Source organism: Cephus cinctus, unplaced genomic scaffold (assembly GCF_000341935.2).
Source record: "Cephus cinctus unplaced genomic scaffold, Ccin1 Ccin1_scaffold0997, whole genome shotgun sequence".
Lineage (NCBI taxonomy): Eukaryota > Metazoa > Arthropoda > Insecta > Hymenoptera > Cephidae > Cephus > Cephus cinctus.
Window position 1 is genome coordinate 315,263 of NW_014333542.1, and position 20,550 is coordinate 335,812.

The window sequence follows — 20,550 nt, forward strand, 5'->3', positions numbered from 1 at the left end:
TTTCCATATTTCTCAATGTTTGTTCCGTGCTGTAGGAATAATCTAATTTCATGAAATAATAATAGAAGAGAATTCTGTTATTCCTCTATTGTTAGCAATAAAGACTGCTTGATTATTTAATGAATTCAATAAAAGTTCATGAATATAATTAACACTAGTGAAAAATTCTTGTTTTCATCGATTCCATATCACCTGAATTTTTGATTTCCAAAAATATATTTTTACACCCGGTACAGTGACATTTATTTGCTGTGAACCATTTCAATATCCGTATTAGTACATGTGTAGCTTTGATGAAGGCTATTTTGAGCTAACCTAAATTTAGATGTGTCGTTGCATTTTACAATGATAATGGGATTAATTCGTAAGAATACGATGGTCGATGAAAAGTTAATTGCCTCCATGGTTTATCGTATCGGTTGACATATAGAAATCAAGTAAAATCAAGGACAAGTAATTCAAGTGAATTTATGTACATCATTTATAGGTTAGAAATACGTACATAAGTCCAAATTGTTAATAGAAATATTAACTGTAACCAGACAATAACAATGTCTTGGATAATAGTTTTTGGTGTAACTTGTTTCATTCTATACTGCAACTTCACCTGGTAAGACTTTGGTACTCTAGATGTGCATCCATGGATAATTACATTGATTGCATTTTCTGTCTCAGGGTGATTCCTAGATTCCTAGCATGGCTGGTGAAAAGGAGATACAAAATTCATCTACGTGTCGGGCACATCGCCCTTCCTTATTTTGTCTTACGTGATGTTAATGTTTCCAAAAATGGATTCACAGTCGTAAGCTTGTTTTGTAACGAATCACAGTAATGTACTACTATATGACTTACGTTTACCAATTGATTCTAGCAAGTAGAAGAGATTAGTGTACGTAGCAGTTTATTTAGCAGTGATGTAGCTAAATTGTTAGCCGTGGTGATGCGTGATGTGAGGATCAACAAGGATGTTCCTGCAGAAACCCCATATCAAAGGAAGAGCTCTGACGAACCTTTGGATTTTCGAAATAGAAAGATTCCACCTATCATTATAACTTTTGTTCAGGTATTTGAACAGAGCACTTCTATCACGTAGAAACCTATATTGATAAGGAAATTATTAAAATATCCTCATCCTTAGTTCATGGCTGTGCACGTGGAGAACTTGAGTCTCCTGGCACTTGGCAATGGCTGGCTAGCCAACGGTAGTGCAGAAAGCCTCAGTCTGGATGGAAGCGTAGTGCACGGTGCTCGGACACTCCTGGCATCAGCAGCTGTAACTGGTGGTGCTATGAAATTACTGCGACATGCATCGGATGCTTGTCTTTCACAGCTGAGCTTTGCAGGAACCGTCGAGGCGACTCTGAAGGCCCAGGGTGAACTCTCGGTAGAGGTACGAGATAACTTCGGTGTAAATGTTCTTGCATAAGGTGTTGGAACTTTACAGAGCCGACGACCATCCAGTTATTGCGCTAGTCGTCATATATATCCTATATCATATGCTGTGTTACGTTTTATCACCTACGAATCCTAGTAGACACGTACTCGGCACTCTTCACGGGGAATTCTGATCTTCTGTCCCTTGAAACACGGGCTGAAATGATGAAGTCGCGGTCTCATTTATAGAAATTATATATCGGCGTGACACAGACAGAGGGTTCTGGAGGAGCTGGACTCCTACAGTTCTTGAGGGACAGAAAATCGTTAACACCCGCGGCACCGTGTTATGATGCACCTACTCAGTCACCTGGAGATCTACTGGCCAGGTTAGCCCCGATATTGCCCAAGGTGAGGACCAAGGAAATCACTTTCTTCGATGATGCTGGAAAAACTTTATCTCCTCGTGTTCTCCATAGTACAACCATCAAGCTATAATTTGTGTCTCAGAATTTCACCCTGAAGATGGGTAGCTCATCCGTTGTCGCTGGTCGAGAGGATGGGAACATTGTTGGCTTGGAAGGAATTATGAAAGGACTTCACGTAAATGCCAGATTTCAACCTCAGGGTCCGCAAGTTCATTTGGCTATTAAATTGGATGGGTTTTCCGTTCGGGGGAAACTTCCGGTTCTCTCCTTGCAGTCCTTGTCAATCGATTCAAGAGTACGTACTCCAGTTTGCAGATGTAGTTGACTTTTTCTTAATGTTAAAGAAAGTTTTATCATCTTAATGCAGATGGAGGACGATGTTTTGCAAATTAATACTCAACTGAACAATCTCGCAGTGACGTACGATCATAGAGACTGGGAGTCTCTTCTGTTCAGTGGCGGTAAAGACATTCCAAAACCGGATGTTAACATTTCCTCTACAAGGAAGCTTCCGTGGTTGGAAATACGGGCAGATACTGAACTGTACGATGGAAATTTGATTGTCAAATTGCCTGATGCGCAAGAGGCAGCGTGTGGAGTAGCTCACATCAAATTCTCTTTCCACAGAATCGCAGGTAATACAAGGAATTCCAATTGAAAAGATAATACAAAAATTAAAATTATTTCCTTCATATTCCAGAGAATGTCGAAGAATGGAATACCGAATTAGCTATTAAATCTCTGAGGTGTTCCTTGGACGGTGCTGATGTCGGTGTACCAGAAGATTCTCATCATTGGGGCAGTCCTCTTTCCGTTGGAGTATTTTTAGCTACCACGCGTACAAATGCTATTGGCATTGCATTAAGCGATTTAAGAACCGAATGGAGCTTGAAGCTTGCAAAGTTTTTGGAGCAGGGATTCACGTAATGTTTTTAAAATCCTCTAAAAATTGTCAAATGCCACAAGGAATCGACAGGTAATCTTGTGGAATTTTAGGTATTGGAACGACCGAAAGAAATCTAAGAAGCAAAAGGAGGAGGATCCCCCTGATGCGATTCAATTGAACCTTAAAGCCTCTAATTGTAATTTATTCTTTATCGCGGAAAATGATCGTACGTATATTAATGTCTCCAATTAACGGCACTTTTAACAATCTATTAACTGGAATCAAATCATTCATTAGTATCAATTATGGTGCGACTGGATTCTGCCAGCATGGAGCACAGCAAGAGAAGATTCGTTGTGGTATCCGACGGTCTCAGTGCCATCACGCTAAATAAGAACGAGCCCATTATTTGCAAACACGCTCAAGCCCTGACGCATCCATTTCTGGCAATTCGAAAATGCAAGTGCGCCATTTATTTAGACGCCGTAAACATGAGTCTCGATGGAATGAATTTAGCATGGAGTCCGAATCTGCATCTGCGTCTTTTACAACTGTGGTTGGAATCCGAGAGTATTCGTTCAATCATACCGAAGAAGTCCAGTGGTAATGCAGTTGATGGCGGTAGGGATTTACTCACTGAATGTCTCGTTCCGATAGTCCGGCCAGGAACCTGAGGTTGATCGTTTTTCAGGAGAAAAGAAACCAAAAAAACCTTTGGACCTATTAGCCACCGGTGGCATCACTCTTTCTATTGATATATCGCCAAGACACTTTTTGGAATTGTCTTCTGATCAGTTGCGCTGGTCTCAGGGCGAATGGAAACTCAATTTTGTTCGTGTGGCCTTGGACCTGGCCGATATAATTACGATCGAAGGATTTGAGTTAGTCAGGCTTTTTGATAACGAGGAAGTAAGAATCGAAAGACAGCACAATGAAGACTTTGAATTAGAGTGGAATAACACGTGGGCAGTAAATATTGAATCTGCAAAGGCCTGTTTCCCGTACGAGCATCAGTTTACTGAAGCTATACAAAATGAGCTCTTCAGTATTAGGAAGTGGCTCAAGGAGATACACTCTTCTGGGAAACCTAAAATTCAGTCATTACCAAATGACTTGGTTATAAAGGTGAAATATATTTTTGGACGAACAATGACAAATTCCCGGTATCTTGTTGAATTCTAATTTTTATTTTATTTTCAATGTACAGATTAAAGAATGGATCTTTGAAGTGAGCGACGATCCATTCGAGGTTCGCTTGAGAGACAATTACGAACTCCTCGAAGATGAGTATAAGGAGAGTTTGAAACGTCAGTCTATGTTGGATGCAAAAGTCCAGGAACTTTGTAGAGCGCATTTATTATTGCCACAAGGAAAAGTCGAGGAACTGTACGCAAGTCTCAATAAGAAAAATGCTGAGATCTACGTGCAGAGATGGAAACAGATGCAGCGGGCTGGTCCGGCAAGAACGCGACTCTTCGCTTGGACCATGCAGGATTTAGAAATTGTAGCATTGGCCGATCCTTCGATAAATGGAACTGAGAGAGCTACCAAGGCTATTCGAGAAATGGATCCAGAGACACCCTGGCCAGAAGATGGTCTTGAATTTAACACTCTCTGGGTCAGAGGTATTGCTGTCAAATGCGCTGAGTGGAAACTTCAACTAAGAGACTTTCCGCAACCGCTGCTTCTCGTGGAAGGTCTCAGTATATGGGGTAGACTGGCTGGAGGTGAAGCACTTGCTCCACCCAGGGCGCGACGGACAGTAAGAATCGAAATCGGCGCCCCCTGGGACGACATCGTCGTGGAACGTGGAATGACATCTTTGAAATACTATCATGATCTGAACTGGGATATAGATAAATTTCGATATGCTTTTGGTCCTTGCTGGGAACCAGTGATAGCTCAGTGCAACTTGAGCTTCGAGAAGATAATCCATCCCTCGCGAGATCCTAGTCCGCCATTACCTTTTTGGGATAAGATGAGGCTAGCTCTCCATGGAAGATTAACTCTGTGCGTTAAACAATTAACTGTACTTCTCCATGCATCTCTGGATCCTTACAATACCACTGAAGAAATGGAATTGACCTGGTCAGGCTTAGAACTAGACTGGACACAAGGTAGAATCATCATAAAGGGTGATCTTGATGTCTACGTTAGAACTGCCAGTAAATACGATGATTGTAGATTACTGCATCTACCTAATGTCAGACTTAGTATTAAATTAGTTTGGGTCTGCCTTGGTGATCCTCGGGATCATCATGCAGCAATACCTTGTGCCCCCGATAGACTGCCAGAATATTCCAGTAACCAGGAACATGATTCCTTCCGAGCATTCAGATCTCAGAATCTAAACGTCAGTCTGTCTTTGGAAACAAAACCAACAGGCTCACCAGCCTTGACCAGTGCTCCTACTGCATTGCTCTATGGCAGCACTCTAAGGTGGTTCGAAAATTTGAAATTTATACTTTCCGGTGCTACGAGACCTACTAGAAAAGGTCCCCTCTTCAAGAATACCAGACCAAGAAAGAAGCAGCTCAGTAGACATTATCGAAAGGTCAGACTGACTTTGGCATTCCATCGTTTTCACGTTAGCTACTGGATGTCTTTTGCGATGCAGCGAGGTTTTGAAGTGACTGGTGGTAGAGTGGCTTGTAGTTCAGAGCACAACTTATCTCTTCATCCTATAGAGGATGGCCTCTATCACAGGCCTAGAGCAGAATGGTCTGTAATTTACATGAACTGCGAATTGAGCGACGCGGAGATATGGTTGAAGAGTGCACTACAAGAAGAGGAGGAAAGTGCTTCACTACGTCAACCTGTGGAAAAGTGTTACTGTCTCAGTGTTGCGCGCGTTAGTTATGGCAGGGAAGCCATGGTGACCGGAGTCAGTGGAGACACGCCTACTCACAGACTGGTTGTCCACGATTTGAAAGGCGCCTGGACCAAAACTAATAGGGACGTAGCCTTTGCTCTTTTTGATTCGTTTATCAAGACTCAACAGCTTAAGAAGAATCTCTCGACTGCATCCCTCAAGGGTTTTCATCGTGAGAGCTCCTCGACACCGCATAAAAATAGAATAACCCGACCGGTGGACACGCAGAGCACGCCGACCCAGGTGACCCCTTCGCAAGCCACGAAACCCCAGCAGGGTGAAGCTGCTGGGATGCTCCAGAGATTAATAGCAGAAGCTGCAAATAAGCCAGTTGCGTTCAGTGATGATTTATCCGAGCAAACTAGAGGGCAGCAGCTGCGGGGACTCGCAGCGTGTCAGCAGGATGATGTTTTGCACAAGAACTGGCTGAGTAAGATTATTTTGTTATATTATGTAATCAGGATTTTTCAGCGAGAATGAAGATGTATTAATTTTCATATAACAGTTGCCTTAGTGAACAGCCAAGTACTGCTGAAAGGTATTGAGACTCGAGGTTACGTTATCTTGTCAGCCGCCAAGGCTGAAATATTGCAAAGGGTTCATTGTCCAGTCTGGCGTGAAAGAACTCTGGTTTCTAAAACTACTTGGGTAGGCTCTTTGGAGTGCATGCAATATTATGCCACTGTCAGTGCAAATATCGATGACAATATAGATGACAACATTATGTGGCTAACGCTGGACAACATACAAGTATATCTGATTTGATTTTGATAATTTGTAAAGTTTATTTAGTTTCTGTTCACTGATTTAATCGTGACGTTACAGGAGAAAGATTCTACAGTAATCGCTGAGCTTCCAGACGTTCCAGCCTTAGTGGGGTCAGGTCAGAGTGTCGGTGGGGTTGTCAGTCAAACTGTTGGAGGTGGTGGTGGAACACAGCATCAATTACAGCGCATAGTATCTCGTTGTAAATGTGAATTCTTTTACGTGGGATATGGTCAGGTCTTGGATGCTGGTTCTCTGGACGAAGTTCCTCTTCCACCAGGAGAAGAGGTCAGTCCTTGGGAAAGAAAGGAACATTCCGCTGCAGATGCTTTTACATTAATGCATCACGACTTGGATGTCTGTACCAATTCACTGCAATACGCTATGATCTTGGACATTGTGAACAATCTTTTGCTGTATGTGGAACCTAGAAGAAAGGAAGCTCTGGAGCGTCTACAGAGAATGAGATTCCAGCTGCAGCTTCATTCCATAGAGGATCAAAAACGACCTATACAACAGCTGCAAAATACTGTGCGTGGGCTGGTTGCTAAATTGCGAAGACTGGAGCGTGAAACTTATTTAGTTCAAAAAGCTCTTGCTGACGAGTCGAGTCCTGAACTGTTGGCTGAAATGGAAAGGCTCGAAGATCGCGTGTTTGAATGTAAGGAGCAACTGGCTGCCAAAGCGGAGGAACTTGATGTGATGCTGAGCTGTTACAAGGAGACGACAGCACCAGCAGCTGCGTCAGCTACATTAAAAGATAAACCAGCTGCAGTTGCCCGGGCTGCCGAGATTTGCTTTAAACATGCTCAGTGGAGACTCACGGATGCGGATGGTCAATTGGGTATAGCAGATCTTATTCTTACTAATTTTGTTTATACGAAAACTAGTAAGACCGACGATTCTGTCGAGCATCTTCTCGAACTTGGTTACGTCAGAATGACGAATCTTCTGCCAAATCAAATTTATACGGAAGTCTTGACACCCACGGAATTGCAAAGTAACATGCCAGTTGACAGGCAGAGAGCTCTGCGTGTTTTTTGCCGAGAGAAAGCTCCCGTTGCTGGAATTTCAGTCAAGGAGCATTTTGAGATCAACGTCGTACCTCTGACTATAGGTATGAACACTTTGTTAGACAGCAGTAAATTCAATTCTATTACTTGTGCTAATACTAAGTGATTTCTTTTAGGATTGACCAAAAAGTTCTTTAACACGATGTTGAAGTTTTGCTTCCCGGAAAGAGATCCGGAAGGTATCGAAGAGCCCCCAGCGCCACAAAGAGATTCCTCTTTTTATGTTCCCATTGAGAGGAGGGATGATGTGGAGAAGATGAAGGAAAGAGCTGACAAAAATAAGTTGTTCATTTATATAAAAATACCCGAAGTACCTGTTCGTGTTTCATACAAGGTAGGTCACGCAGATCACTTTAGGATTCATCGATGATGCCATTAATATTCTTCTTCGCTTCAGGGTAACAAGGAAAAAAATTTGGAAGATGTAAGGGATTTTGCACTAGTCATTCCCACCCTGGAGTATCACAATGTAACGTGGACGTGGCTTGATTTACTTTTGGCGATGAAAAGTGATTCTAGACGCGTTATACTGAGTCAGGCTATTAAGCAGAAATTGCAAATAAAACCTAGAGGACCTCAGGAAGAGTCTACACCTCAAGAAGAGGATAAGGCTCGTCTTCTCTTTGGCGCTCGGCATCTTCCTGGTGATGCTCGGAAGAAGAGTGTTTTTAAGTTTAAATAACATTTTTTTATAGCTAGACTCTTGGCAATTCGCAAAAATTTCGCTTATTGTAAGCCAGGAGGATGTCGTCAAATTCGAATGAATGATTGATACTTAGAAGTAACTATTTTTTATGTGTCCTTCGAAGAAAGTTAAAGTCCTTTTTGAAAATTATACTAATGTAGATTTACTTATGGTTTTGATGCTAGGAACAAAACTTGGAATTGCTATTACGCCTCTCAGTGAAATTCCAATAATTCAAATACAAAGTACTGAGCCTTTTTATCGTTCAGACTGATTGTCATTGTTGAAACTTTAATTGCACAAATGTCCTAATTCGTGGTAATTAGAGGATTATTTTTCATGGCCAGTATTTTTTGACGGTATTATATTTACTGCGACAGTGCACTGGTTCGCGAAGCAACTGTACCACCGGCATTAAGATAACAGGAACGCGTCGTTGTATATTTTCTTATTGTCAAATTTTAGCACTGCGAACGTAATACAGCTGGCTGTTTATTTATTCCTTAGTCTAGAGTACGTCTGGAGAATCAATTAAGTCGAGTAATAAAAAAAAAATTAATTTATAAAATACCACGATTCTTTTATTGTTCTGCCAAGCACATCTTTTGTTCTTATTCTTGACAATGAGTTTCTTAGATTAAAGGTGGGTCCAAATTTTTGTATAGATATTTTAATATTAGTGGGAGATAATTTAAGAATAATTCTCCATTAAAGAGACATTAATTGCACTAAGATTAAATGATTTCTAATAAGTACTATTATCATACTGGAAGTATCTTTGGACATTAAGGACAATTTGAGTTCTTACATAGAATTTGTATGTACAACTTAACAACTATTTATGATATTTAAAGTGTGATCAATGGAGCTTCTGCATTTCTTTTGGCATGTCTCCATTCATTGAGATCAGCTAACACTCTTCTCCCATATGCAGTGTGCAGTTCCCGAAATGTTACTCTCGTTCGGGGTATATTTTCAGTTCTTCCAGGTGCTGATCTAACACTTTGCGAACGCTGATGAGATTCAGGTCGGTTAAAAGGATTATGTCTATGCCTTGGTGGTACTTTTGGAGATTCAGGAGGTGGTGTAACAGCGACAGTCTCCTCCTCAGCAGCATCCAACTGTCGTTGCAGTTCGGCAACCATCAGCTTCATATAATCATAGCTTGCACAAGCTAATGCTTTCATCCACTGTTCCATAGATTCCTGAAATACATATATCATTAGCACCATAATGAAAACATGTACATTTGAAGGACTAGATCAATCTTAACTACCTGAGAGTCTGCACCCAATGCATAGCTTCTGTTGTTGGGTCCATGAAAAACTATTTTAAAACCAAATTGTTCCTCGTCTTCAGCAAGTTCAATGGTGCATCCTTCAAGTACGATCATTCCTACTGGTTCCTTATCGCCACGACGATCAAAGTAAAAGAGAATGTTTCCTTTTAAGACAAACCATCTTCTTTGATATCCACGATTGACTTCACCACGTTTATTGAGCCAGCCTTCACGATCCACCGGGGTTGCGGATGTCGCGAAGGCTACCATATTTTTCTCATTTATTTTCATGAGTAAAAACTAGATTTTTCACAAATTCGTAAAAATTTACACACGACTAATCCTGTAGTTCGTGTGATACATTAAACGTCATCCACCTGTCAGACGTTTGTAATGCTGGGTCACGTTAGGTTAGTTCAACTCAATTTCTGCACAATTAATATCAAATCGATACGAAATGCAAGACATATGTCGGAAATAAATTTGCTTAAATTTCGTAAAAATTTTACACGTGGGTTGTCAATGAAATAGAAATTTTGCACAAACATGAATCAGCTGACGCCCTAGTCAGCCAGCCGTTTTAGCAGAAATTAATAAGATGCTCAACGCCAGAGTACGGAGATACAATGCTACGGTTTTAGGCGGTACCAAAATCATGCCGCTTAATCGTAACGGCAAGTCTGGAAGTAGGATCTTGTAATCATGGCCTCCGTCGACAATGCGAATCCCGACGTAGCCGAGCTAAACGTGAACACAAGCGCGTAGCTTGGCGGGAAGAGGTTCCCCGTTACTCACCGTTGGTTCCCAAAACAATCCTTAGAACGAGGCCGCTCATTAAATATTGCCTAAATATTTTTTTCCCTTTCCAATCTTAAGTTCCAGCGCACAGTGAATGCACGATAAGATTAACTATGCTGACAAAAGCACGCACCTTATTCCTGCCTGCGCCGAAGCGCATGGCGCGACTAGCATCTTTAATAGGTATTTTACAAAAAAATATTTTTTGGAATAATTGACGTTACGATCTCTGAAAGTTTCTGAATTTTCTTATAATTTTTACATAAGACCTTACAATTCACATCATTAAAATCTTAATTAACGATTGACTAATGTCTCAATCAGATTCGTCATCAGAATTAAGTGCATAGGATACTGGTTTCCGGGCGCGACTCGCCGTCTTCCTTATTGGCGGCGACTCTTCGATTATGTCCTCGTCTGTCTGTGATTCTTTCTTCTTTCTCTTCTTTACCTGCTGCGAGGACTGACAAGTTTTGTTAGAATAAAGTCACTGTTCATTGTAGTAAAGGTTTGGTATAACTTTTAGGAGTATTACTTACCGAGGCTACTTTCATGTCGAATATGTCTTCCGAGTCGGAATCAGATGACTTTGACTTCTTTTTCAATCTCCTCTTCACGCCTTTGCTACCACCGTTTTCTGCTTTCTTCTTTGGGGCGGCTGCTGTGACATGAAATTTACGAAATTTTTTACAATCATTCTGCTTTGCCTTTCCTTTCGGCTTCATTAAAGAAAGATTGAACTTTACATTTCTTCGGTGGTGTTGATTTCACTGATGATTCTTCGTCCGAAGTTATAGCTATGACTTTACTGGGACTGGGTTTGGAATTGTTGATTAGAGAATCGAAGAGTTCTTCGGAACTTGCTGTTATGGGGATAATCATATAAATATATCTATAATAAATAAAGTACAGATGGTCATGATTTTTAAATAAAATAACCGACTTACGTTTTGGTGGTGGCGCCTTTTTGTCAATTTTAAAACCATCATCGGAATCGCTATTTATTACTGTGGCAGGCGGTGCCGTCTTCTTTTTCGGTCTATAAATAATATCAAAGTAATACGTAAATTTTTATGTAGAAATAGTTGTAACACAAAAATAAAAATGTCCATTACCGTCGCTCTTGTTCGGAATCGGACGAAAATTCAATGTGCTGGTCAGTATCCTCTTCTTCGCTGCTCAACGTGTAATTTATTTTGGCAGCTGTGAAAATAATCACGAATAATTGGCAATACTTTTATGAACAACGCGGAGTCAGTATAAAATTTTTTAAAAGGTAAAGCAAATCATACCAGCAGCTTTTCTGCGCGTAGGACGTGTCGGTGGTGGTGAAATGCTGTCGAAATTAATATCATCCATTTCATCGCTATCATCCTTATCTTTATCCTTTTTCTTATCACCTTTTTTAACAGGCTTGAACGACAGTGTAGATTGTTTCAAATCTAAGAAAGGAACAAATTTATATGAAAAATAAAGTTCAAGAACTCAGGCGAAAGCATTTGTTGAAATATTTTGATTTACTCTTTTTGTTAGTGATTTTCTTCTCAATCTTCTCCGGGGAATTTCCAAGTCTGTCGTCAAGCGGTTTTGCGTTACCCTCGACAAGAACATCGAACTCATCTTTCTCCTCTACGACCTCCTTTTTCGTCTAAAATTCATACTGGAGTTTATCAAACACATACATATAAATCCTATAGACTCCACTAGTCTTTTTGACAATTGAATAAACTTACTCTGGGAGCTTTCTTCACTCCATCCTTCTTATCCTTGACAACGATGTCTGCTTTCTCTATTTTCTTTTTCAAATCAGAATCAATGGTCGGTTGGATTCGCCTGGTGGAGTCATTCTTGTAAAATTTGGTTGGTGGTTTCTTAGTGTTCTTCTTGAACTTCTCTTCCTCCTTTCTTTCCTTCTCTTCAATCTAAAAGAATCATCAATAATAAAGTTTTACCACGTACAAAGAATTAATTCTGGTAGACCCTACTTTGTTCAATTCCTCCAGGAAATTATTCAAGTCCTCCTTCCAAAGGGATACAGGCGTTCGAATCTGTAGCCTTTTCAGTTCAGAAATCTTTTCATCTCGCTGACGTAGCAGCTCATCCTTTCGTTCCTTAGTTAGACTCCACATAGTCATCCCAAGTAGATAATCATAGTTTTCCTTTTCTATAGTCGGTGCGTCTACTTCGCCATCAGCATTTTCAACTGCCTCTTCCTGTTAACGGAAAACCCATAGATCGGTATTAATTATGCATACCATTTTATTATAAGAATGAGTTTGTTGCGCAAAGCTCCTACACTCCACTTTACTTACTTGCCACTCCTTGCATTGTAAAATGGTATCAATTACCTGTTAACGTATATGCTCGATAGCTTGATTTAAGATTTCTAAAAACTTACCAAGACTTCTTCACGATTCTGACTCAATTTCCAAACCATCACGGGATCGGAGTCGTAATTTCGTCTGACGAGTTCAGCTATCATATCAAGCTTCTTCTTGTTCTCTATCACCAGGTCGCCGTCGCACTTCTCCAAGATAAATCTAGCTTGATTAGAAAGTTTCGATGCTTCCGCCTGCAGTATCCCCTCTAGGTAATCCTTTCGCTTGTGGTAGCCCTCAAGTCGTACTTTGAAAAAACTTTTCAATATTTGCAAAACATTGTCGTACTTCTTCAGGCAAAGATTCTCATCGAATGCGCACTGTAATCAATGAATCTTATGAATTTATTTTTGTTACTTTCCCTTAATACCGAAACTAGTCCAAACTCACCATAGACGTTATACTTGTGGTTGTCTGCAGTTTGAAAGCCTTATGAAGACCATCTCGCTCAAGATCAAGTAATTTATCTTGATTCATCATTACTATGAAGTGAACTGCAGTGTCCGTGTTGTACTCCTTATAATCACTGAAGAATAATTGAAACAAGAAATATTAATTAATTGCGAATAGTTCAAATAAATGTTCTATAATGATCATTCAATGACTAATTACGTAATTATGGCAGGAATTTTCTCGGAACCATGTAACATGGGTTCCAGAACGGATTCCTTGTACGTTTGAGTCCAAGTGCCAATGGGAAGTTCAGTAATCTCAATTTTGTCAGGTCCTATAACTGACACTTCTCCACTGATAACGTATCTGTAATCTCCACAGCTCTCTATGCAACCTTTGAAGTTTTTGTAGTGCGGAATCTGCGAAAAAAAGTCCAACACACATTACAATTGCCTACCATACGAGAAACGGAATTATTGTCCTCCAAGATTTTTACCATTGGCTTAGGATCACCACCGTCCATCATTCTTAATAAATTATCGACAATTTCTCTAGGATTGTAATTCGGAATCTTTGTCATCCATCCAGTACCAATTCCGTCAGCTCCATTGACAAGTACCATTGGAATGATTGGCAGATAATGAACAGGTTCAATTTTTTGGTTATCGTCGTACTCGTGTTTCAAGAGAGCGTCATCGTGCTTGTGAAAGATGAGACGTGCCAGAGGACTGTAATTGAAATTAATAATGGTCCTCATTGGAATAAAGATCCATGAATATCTACGAGCCAAATACATACCTGAGCATTGTGAAAATGTATCGAGGACTTGCAGAATCCTTACCACCCGTCAATCTGGTACCAAACTGACCAATGGGTTGAAGCACATTGATATTATTACTGCCAACGAAATTCTGAGCCAGATTAATTATAGTAGCCATAAGTGACATTTCACCGTGATGGTACGCCGAGTGTTCGGCAACTGATCCTGCCAGCTGTGCTACCTTTACTTCACGTTTGTCATTACGTTTTAGACACGTGTACAAGACTTTTCTTTGACCTGGCTTAAAACCGTCTATCATATTTGGAATGGAACGCACGTTATCGTAGTTACTGAAGAGAACTAATTCTACATTTATGAAATCCGAAAAAGACACAGCTCGCGTATTCTTTTCATATAGGTATTTCTCGCCAAGACCGATCTCCTTTCGCCTCTTTGTCTCCTCCATGTGATTGGTCAGCCAGTCTTTACGTTGATCGACGCATTTCTTACTGAAAGCCATTATGATGTTCTGATCGTCTTCATCTCCTTTGTATGTAAACCGGATCCTGTGTCTGGCCATATTCTCGAAGTACTCCTTTGCCTCTTTGGCAGTGGACGTACCCAAACCTGGTTTATCACAAAGTTATTGGTACCGTTGTTAAACTTGATTGAGAGAAGACACGTTTCTTTCGATAGAACTTTATATAAAAACCTTTGTAGTATTTGATCTTGTACGTATGATAGTTTTGCGTCTCTTTTTTCCACGCTTCGAATTCCGGTAGAGAGAAGAACGATAGCTGCTGACTTCCTTTGGTTGCTTTCACAATGGGAGTGATGAACTCTTCGACGAAATCGAGTTTCAATAGTGACGGCCAGTTGTGATGAATGAAATTGATCAAAAGACCTTTGATGTGTGAACCATCCTATGTATGATTAAATGATGTATTAGTACGTTGCGCTACGATTGCAAGAAAGCGAACTTTATTGGCAGGAGGTGAAGTTACTCGCACCCGCACGAGTGTGACAAACTTCACGATCTGCATACAATGTTCGCTTTCTCGCACTCGTATCGCAAAGTACTATTTTCATTGATTCATTATTGGATGTTATTGATGGCGAGAAAAATATTTATTAACCTGATCCTGATCTGTCATTATCATCATTTTTCCGTAACGGAGTGTTTTCAGATCTTCTCTGGTCTCGTACTTCTTCTTGTATTGAAGCCCAAGGATTTTTATGAGATTGTTGATCTCAGCGTTTTCTAAAATCTGTTTGTGAGTTGCTTCACGCACGTTTAAAATTTTACCTCTAAGTGGAAAGATTCCGTATTTATCACGGCCTATGGCGGAGAGGCCAGACACGGCCATTGTTTTAGCCGAATCTCCCTCGGTAAGGATTAACGTACAATCCAAGGATTTAGCCGTACCGGCGTCATTGGCATCCTCAAGTTTCGGTATACCTTAGAAAAAGAAATTTTTGGTGTCATCAAATTATTCTTATGGGCTGTGGAAAGTATCTTAATCGCGTTTTATACCTTGAAGCTTTCTTTGTTTAGACTTGGGTCCTAATTTTTGGAGTTGACTGTCTGCCTTAAACTTGGCCCACGTAAGTACAGCTTCGACGATACCAATTTTTGTAATCTGAAAATTATGCGAATTATTTTATTTTGATGTAAAAAATATTTATGAAAATCAGGTAATAATTACGTACGTTCGTAATGAATTTCTCGGGAAGCACACATTTGGAACCGAAACTCTTTGCCTGTAGAGTCATGTGCTCTTTGGTCTGAGAGTCAAACGTTGGATTATTAATGAGACAATTAACAAAAACCCATAAATGATTTTTTATTTGGAATGGCTTGACGGCGACTCCACCCTTGTTTTTCTTCTTTATGGTTTCTGTCAGCTGCTTTACAATTATGTCTGTAACGTGATCCACATGTCTGCCACCCTATAAAGCATTTGGCATTAATTTCTTTCTCGTAATATGTAAACGCGCCTTTAATACTCGTAATTTTTGGCACCTTCGTTGTAGCGATACTGTTGACAAAGGACATATGCTGGAAGCCTTTATCTGACAATGTTACAGCCACTTCCCATCGTGGACCGCCAGATTCATAGACGACTTTCAGTGGATTTCCAATGTCGTCCTCTTTGCCCTTGATGTAAAGATCGACGTAATCCTTGAAATTCTTAATAGGAACTCTTGTGCCATTTAGGAAAACCTTTACACCCCTTGTGGAAGCAGCTACGTCAAACGCTCGCCTGGACATTAATGCCACTATGTCGGCATCAAGAGATTGCATTTTGAATTTTGTCAGGTCTGGTGAAAAAGTGACTTTAGTAAAATCCTCGCCGAAAAATTCTTTAATTCTTGGTTCGCTTGCTTTTCCCATATTGTTTCCCCAGGTCTACAAAAAACAGAAGAATTATCGTACCTATATTTTTCAAGTAATAGTTTGATTGACATTGTATTCTTACTTGTTTTAAACTTTTCTTATACTCCTTAGAGGCCGTTTCGACTGTAAAACGGTGGCTGAAAATATTGCACAATTTTGCTCCGTAGCCATTTCTGCCACCAGTTACTTTCTCCTCCTCGTCATCATAATTTGATGAGGTTAAGAGATGTCCGAATATCATTGTTGGTACATACATATTTTCTTCCTTGTGTATAACAACAGGAATACCTTTGCCATTATTCCATACAGATATGGTATTGTTCTCTCTGTAAATACATTCGTTAAAGATAGTTCACAGATTTGAATGGTTCTGTAATTAAATAAACGTACGAATCTATATCTATTTTTATCATATCCATATGTGAATCACGCTGTTTATTATCAGCCGCATTGACAAGTATTTCATCAAATATTTTATAAAGTCCAGGAACATAGCTGATCTCTCGTTGAATCATCATTTCCTTTTCTTTATCATATATCCACATCAATTCAGTAACTGGTTCAACAGAACCAATGTATGTGTCAGGCCGTAGCAAAATATGCTCCAGCTGAGATTTCTTTTGATAAATGCCTTCGATGGTTTTCTTTTTAGAACCGCCATCGCCACTACCATTTTGAACAGTAGAACTCATTTTGTTAAATTGTCGTTTTACACGTCTGAAATAAATTGAATACAATATTACAATGACATTACTGTAGCAAATCTTAAAATAAATTTCTACAAATTAGCATACAGAGATATGTTTCATATTCTTCTTGCACATTCCTATTTACATGTACAGTATAATAGTGTTGAAATTAAAACTCCAGAAAACAACCTGTCAGTTATATTTATGTCAAAATTCATGGCTTTAAATATTTTTCGATTATATTGCAGACATATGTCTTTCGCTCAAATTGGAGTACCAAGCAATATACCGAATGAGTATTCATTAAAGAATATATTATGCATCATATTAAAAAGGTCAAACAAGAGTTAACAGAACGAAGCAAAAAAAAGTTCCATTCAGGTAATTTCGTACCCTAATAATTTTGTCAATATATGGCGGGAAAATGCCGCCATCTAATTGGCCGAAGGAGCAAGGGGACGCCAGTTTATGCGAGCACCTGCCTTTCGAAAATTCACCCTATATGTGCTTGTTATCGTCGAACTACTGATAGAAAAAGAAAAAGTAGTTTTCCAATTCAATGCAGAGAAAGCACATCTCCTCGGAACCCACCTTGAGAGATTTATTGATAAAAATACAAATCCTCTGGTAGCGTCGTAGGGGATATCAGAAAATCTTATGAACACAGAACATCCATCAGCGTTGAGAACGCCGAATGGCACATCACAGACACAAACGTTTCTCTTTCCTAGCTCTTACAATGTCTTCTGATACTTCGTTACTTATTTCGAGCAAATCATTATTCTCAAGCCTACAGGAAACCGCTAAAATAATGGCGTTTTCTCGCAATCACAACGGAACGCTGAACACACGGCAAACGGATCTCTTTTTTAACGAGCGGCCGAACAGTTAGAGTCACTTTGCCGCCGGTCAATTCCTGTTCCTAAAAGCATCAAAAAATTCTGTTTCCGCGTATGAATTTGAAAACAATTGCAGTTGCGAAAATCTTAAATCTAAATTTGCAAAAACCTGAATTTAGACTGGTTATCGTTTCCAATGTATCAGTAACTATATTCATTTATAATAATTGCACAATAGATATTTAATTTGTAATAATCCATAGTGACTATTGACGATGACAGGAAGTCATCACTAGGCGTACGATTAACGTGCTTATCTTTGAAATTATGTTCTGCTCGTTATTTGAATATGCTTGCCATCTATATTATTCAAAAGACAATTTCCGTTTGGCATTATTATATATTTTTAAATTGACTCTGTATAAAGTATGACGATAACTTTTTAACAGTATCAAGTTCTTGTTCAAATAACGATAAAGTTTGCATATATCACGTTGTTCCCGTTCTGAGTTTACTGTACGAATATTGATATAGAAAAGAGAGGTATTTTTAAAGAGAGCAGGTTTTCGTGAAATTTATAGATGTATGACACATTTAACGTCAATGTGTATAGGCATCTATTAATAAATCTGTTACAACCAAGACCTAGTGAAATATTCAGAGCTCCAAGGCTGAGTAACAAAGTGAGTTTGTCATCAACGAGAACAATTGCACAAAGTCTAACAGCGGGAGTGACATATATCTATACATCAGGAGATGAGGATAAGATAAAATAGTCAAATTATATCTTTATAACGCAACAGGAAGATTTCTTTATTATTGATCTATATGGAGAAGATTCATCCATAAAAAATATAAAAATTGAAGAGAACGTCCGTACTTTATCAACGAAATACAATCCAAGTGTGACAAATAGCTGCGCGTCGCCGTGCTTGAATTTTACTTCGGTATCGTCGTATCTCAAATCGAAGGTCTCTCTCGTTCGGTGTAACAGAACATAACGGAACTTTTAATGATCCTGGCAATAATGAAGAGTGTCATGCTTGCGGTGATTTCACGTGGCATTGGTTATCTCTCGACTTTTGTCTTTCGGGAGTCCAATCCGACACTACACCTATGGCCTGCAGGAGCAGCGCTACAGAGGCTCCTACTTGGGGAGCAGAGTGCTCCGTGCAGAATGCTCCAGGTTGACGTGGAGCTGGAAGCTGCTCGCTGCTGTCGGCCTCATAGCCGCTTCTCTCCGTCTCCGTGCAGGCAAGGAGAGAGGAGAGAGAGTAGATGGGTAATAAGGGATGATCCCTGACTGGCGCGCTACCTACGGACGTTGAACCCTTTGCTTCCGTCAGGTCCGGTAGGCATGCGGACGACGTTGCTTGGAACATTGCTACTTCCTGAATTGGAAGGCTTTGGTTGGATCTTATTCACTTCTGGCAGTAGTTTTTCCTCTGGATTTCTTTCCTCCCCAAGAATTCGTTTACGAGCCTCAGCGTACTCTTGCTCTCTCTGAAATTGCAATTAGATAAGGAAAGTGTTGGACTGCCGGTTAAAAGATGTTACAATTGAAGAAATTTTATACCTGTTTTAAAGACTTTATAGGCTGCTTTGGTTTATTGTCTCCATTCGTCAGTGGTCCATCTCCACTTCCTTGCGAGTCTCTTGTTGGCCTCTTTAGTATTTTCACTGTTGGTTTTGGAGGTACATATTGTGATCTCATTGCGTCATCTCCCAGAACTACCATTCTGGGACTAGAATTGTGGTTTGTTGTAAGGCTGGAATGTATTAAAGCATTGGATTTTTGGACGACCAAGAAACTTTTCTGTTCAAAGATCATTAGATTGAATGCTGCTAATGAGAAACATACAGAAAGAGATAAGAGTGATATAATTATTTAATAAATATAAGCATCAGCATTCTGAGATTCACTGATGTATACACTATACCTAGGGCTTTCGATTTCGTCCAGTCCTTCCAGGGTATTTGTCTGAAGTGCACTTAATGCTTTATCCAGTGCCTAGAACAAAATAAAAATACAAGCACCAATTATAATTCCATCTTTCCACATATTAAAAAGTTTTTTTTGAAATTAGATATAAAATCTAACATTGTTTTCAATCTCACAATACATTCCGTTTGAAGAATTTAATAAATTATATAAATATATTTTTTTTTCCTTTTTTTTTCTTGATACATAATCTCGTGTCTACCAAAATTTGTTAAAATATACCATGAGATTTGGTAGCCACAAGGGAAAAATTTAAACTGTTCCTTTGATTAGATACACTTAAATGGTTTCACAGTTGAAATATTGGTTAAGGAAACTTCTTCCATTATGCATTTGACACCAATTGGGTTATAACTCCTGGAGGAAATCGCACGCCCAGTCCTTACCCCAGACTCAATCATCTCCTCCCAAGTCTCGAAGGCCTCGTCTATCGTTGACATGCTGCGGTCAATGGATTTCGGCCACGAAAAACGATCCTCAAAGGATGGAGTGTAAGAGCCAGCTTTGCTCGCGTGAGCCTCCCAGAGGATCGAAACGTACGAAAGACCTCCCGGAATTTTTCGTAACGTGAACTTGCCACGATAAAACTTGACAGATTGGCCAACGTAAAAAAAGTCAACGTGCGGTTGACACAAACCAAGCAATACCACCACTCGACGCGCGGATCGTTATAAAGTAGCGGCAGCGTTTCCACCGATACACGTGTAAAGGAGAATAATTAAAATTATTTAATATATCTGGCCGCTGGAAGAGTCTCGTCACACATATCTAATACTTGATATTGGGTATGAAAATGCAGTTAATTGTTAGGAAAAGATGTACCTTTCATCTCTTGAACCTTATGAACTTCCGGCGCTAATGCGGCCACTGCTGCTGCGACGTCTTGCGATGTTAATAGGCGCCATTTCTGTGGTTTTATCGGTAAAGAAGA

General features: G+C 39.7%; 4 protein-coding genes across 14 annotated transcripts; 1 reads left to right on the forward strand and 3 right to left on the reverse strand.

Moving 5' to 3' along the window:
• Window positions 1-102: 102 nt before the first annotated feature.
• Window positions 103-8,653, forward strand: LOC107271517 (protein KIAA0100). Of its 3 annotated transcripts, XM_015747629.1 has the most exons (16): window positions 103-610; window positions 676-802; window positions 872-1,063; window positions 1,139-1,390; window positions 1,624-1,785; window positions 1,885-2,097; window positions 2,170-2,437; window positions 2,503-2,725; window positions 2,799-2,914; window positions 2,986-3,309; window positions 3,380-3,813; window positions 3,896-5,990; window positions 6,066-6,310; window positions 6,386-7,442; window positions 7,515-7,732; window positions 7,796-8,653. In XM_015747629.1, the coding sequence occupies exons 1-16, from the start codon at window positions 552-554 to the stop codon at window positions 8,078-8,080; spliced, it is 6,270 nt and encodes a 2,089-aa protein (XP_015603115.1). In that variant the 5' UTR covers window positions 103-551; the 3' UTR covers window positions 8,081-8,653. The 3 variants fall into 3 exon arrangements, with proteins under 3 accessions (XP_015603115.1, XP_015603116.1, XP_024944587.1); XM_015747630.1 differs by lacking the exon at window positions 1,624-1,785; XM_025088819.1 differs by lacking the exons at window positions 103-610; window positions 676-802; window positions 872-1,063; window positions 1,139-1,390 and having other exon boundaries at window positions 1,433-1,785; window positions 1,867-2,097.
• On the reverse strand, window positions 8,643-10,025 carry LOC107271523 (sesquipedalian-1). The gene is made up of 2 exons (XM_015747640.2): window positions 9,360-10,025; window positions 8,643-9,288 (listed from the first exon to the last, which is right to left on the reverse strand). Exons 1-2 carry the CDS (start codon window positions 9,651-9,653, stop codon window positions 8,932-8,934), a joined length of 651 nt encoding a protein of 216 aa, XP_015603126.1. The 5' UTR covers window positions 9,654-10,025; the 3' UTR covers window positions 8,643-8,931.
• A 360-nt stretch (window positions 10,026-10,385) lies between these two features.
• On the reverse strand, window positions 10,386-17,649 carry LOC107271519 (DNA topoisomerase 2). 6 transcript variants are annotated; one of them, XM_025088824.1, is made up of 24 exons: window positions 17,370-17,648; window positions 17,172-17,300; window positions 16,480-16,806; window positions 16,172-16,415; window positions 15,715-16,101; window positions 15,402-15,641; window positions 15,226-15,331; window positions 14,828-15,150; window positions 14,404-14,614; window positions 13,730-14,318; window positions 13,428-13,659; window positions 13,151-13,350; window positions 12,929-13,064; window positions 12,559-12,858; window positions 12,473-12,481; window positions 12,146-12,373; window positions 11,894-12,082; window positions 11,682-11,808; window positions 11,453-11,602; window positions 11,276-11,363; window positions 11,108-11,199; window positions 10,907-11,023; window positions 10,700-10,818; window positions 10,386-10,623 (listed from the first exon to the last, which is right to left on the reverse strand). In XM_025088824.1, the coding sequence occupies exons 2-24, from the start codon at window positions 17,210-17,212 to the stop codon at window positions 10,477-10,479; spliced, it is 4,602 nt and encodes a 1,533-aa protein (XP_024944592.1). In that variant the 5' UTR covers window positions 17,213-17,300; window positions 17,370-17,648; the 3' UTR covers window positions 10,386-10,476. The 6 variants fall into 6 exon arrangements, with proteins under 6 accessions (XP_024944592.1, XP_024944590.1, XP_024944594.1 ...); XM_025088822.1 differs by having other exon boundaries at window positions 10,700-10,821; window positions 17,370-17,647; XM_025088826.1 differs by lacking the exon at window positions 17,172-17,300 and having other exon boundaries at window positions 10,700-10,821; window positions 17,370-17,647.
• Window positions 17,650-18,398: 749 nt separating this feature from the next.
• Window positions 18,399-20,461, reverse strand: LOC107271533 (SUZ domain-containing protein 1). Of its 4 annotated transcripts, none has more exons than XM_015747664.2 (4): window positions 20,442-20,461; window positions 19,558-19,628; window positions 19,194-19,459; window positions 18,399-19,120 (listed from the first exon to the last, which is right to left on the reverse strand). In XM_015747664.2, the coding sequence occupies exons 3-4, from the start codon at window positions 19,446-19,448 to the stop codon at window positions 18,929-18,931; spliced, it is 447 nt and encodes a 148-aa protein (XP_015603150.1). In that variant the 5' UTR covers window positions 19,449-19,459; window positions 19,558-19,628; window positions 20,442-20,461; the 3' UTR covers window positions 18,399-18,928. The 4 variants fall into 4 exon arrangements, with proteins under 4 accessions (XP_015603150.1, XP_015603149.1, XP_024944607.1 ...); XM_015747663.2 differs by lacking the exon at window positions 20,442-20,461 and adding an exon at window positions 20,006-20,404 and having other exon boundaries at window positions 19,194-19,386; XM_025088839.1 differs by lacking the exon at window positions 20,442-20,461 and adding an exon at window positions 20,006-20,402 and having other exon boundaries at window positions 19,194-19,462.
• Window positions 20,462-20,550: the final 89 nt, after the last annotated feature.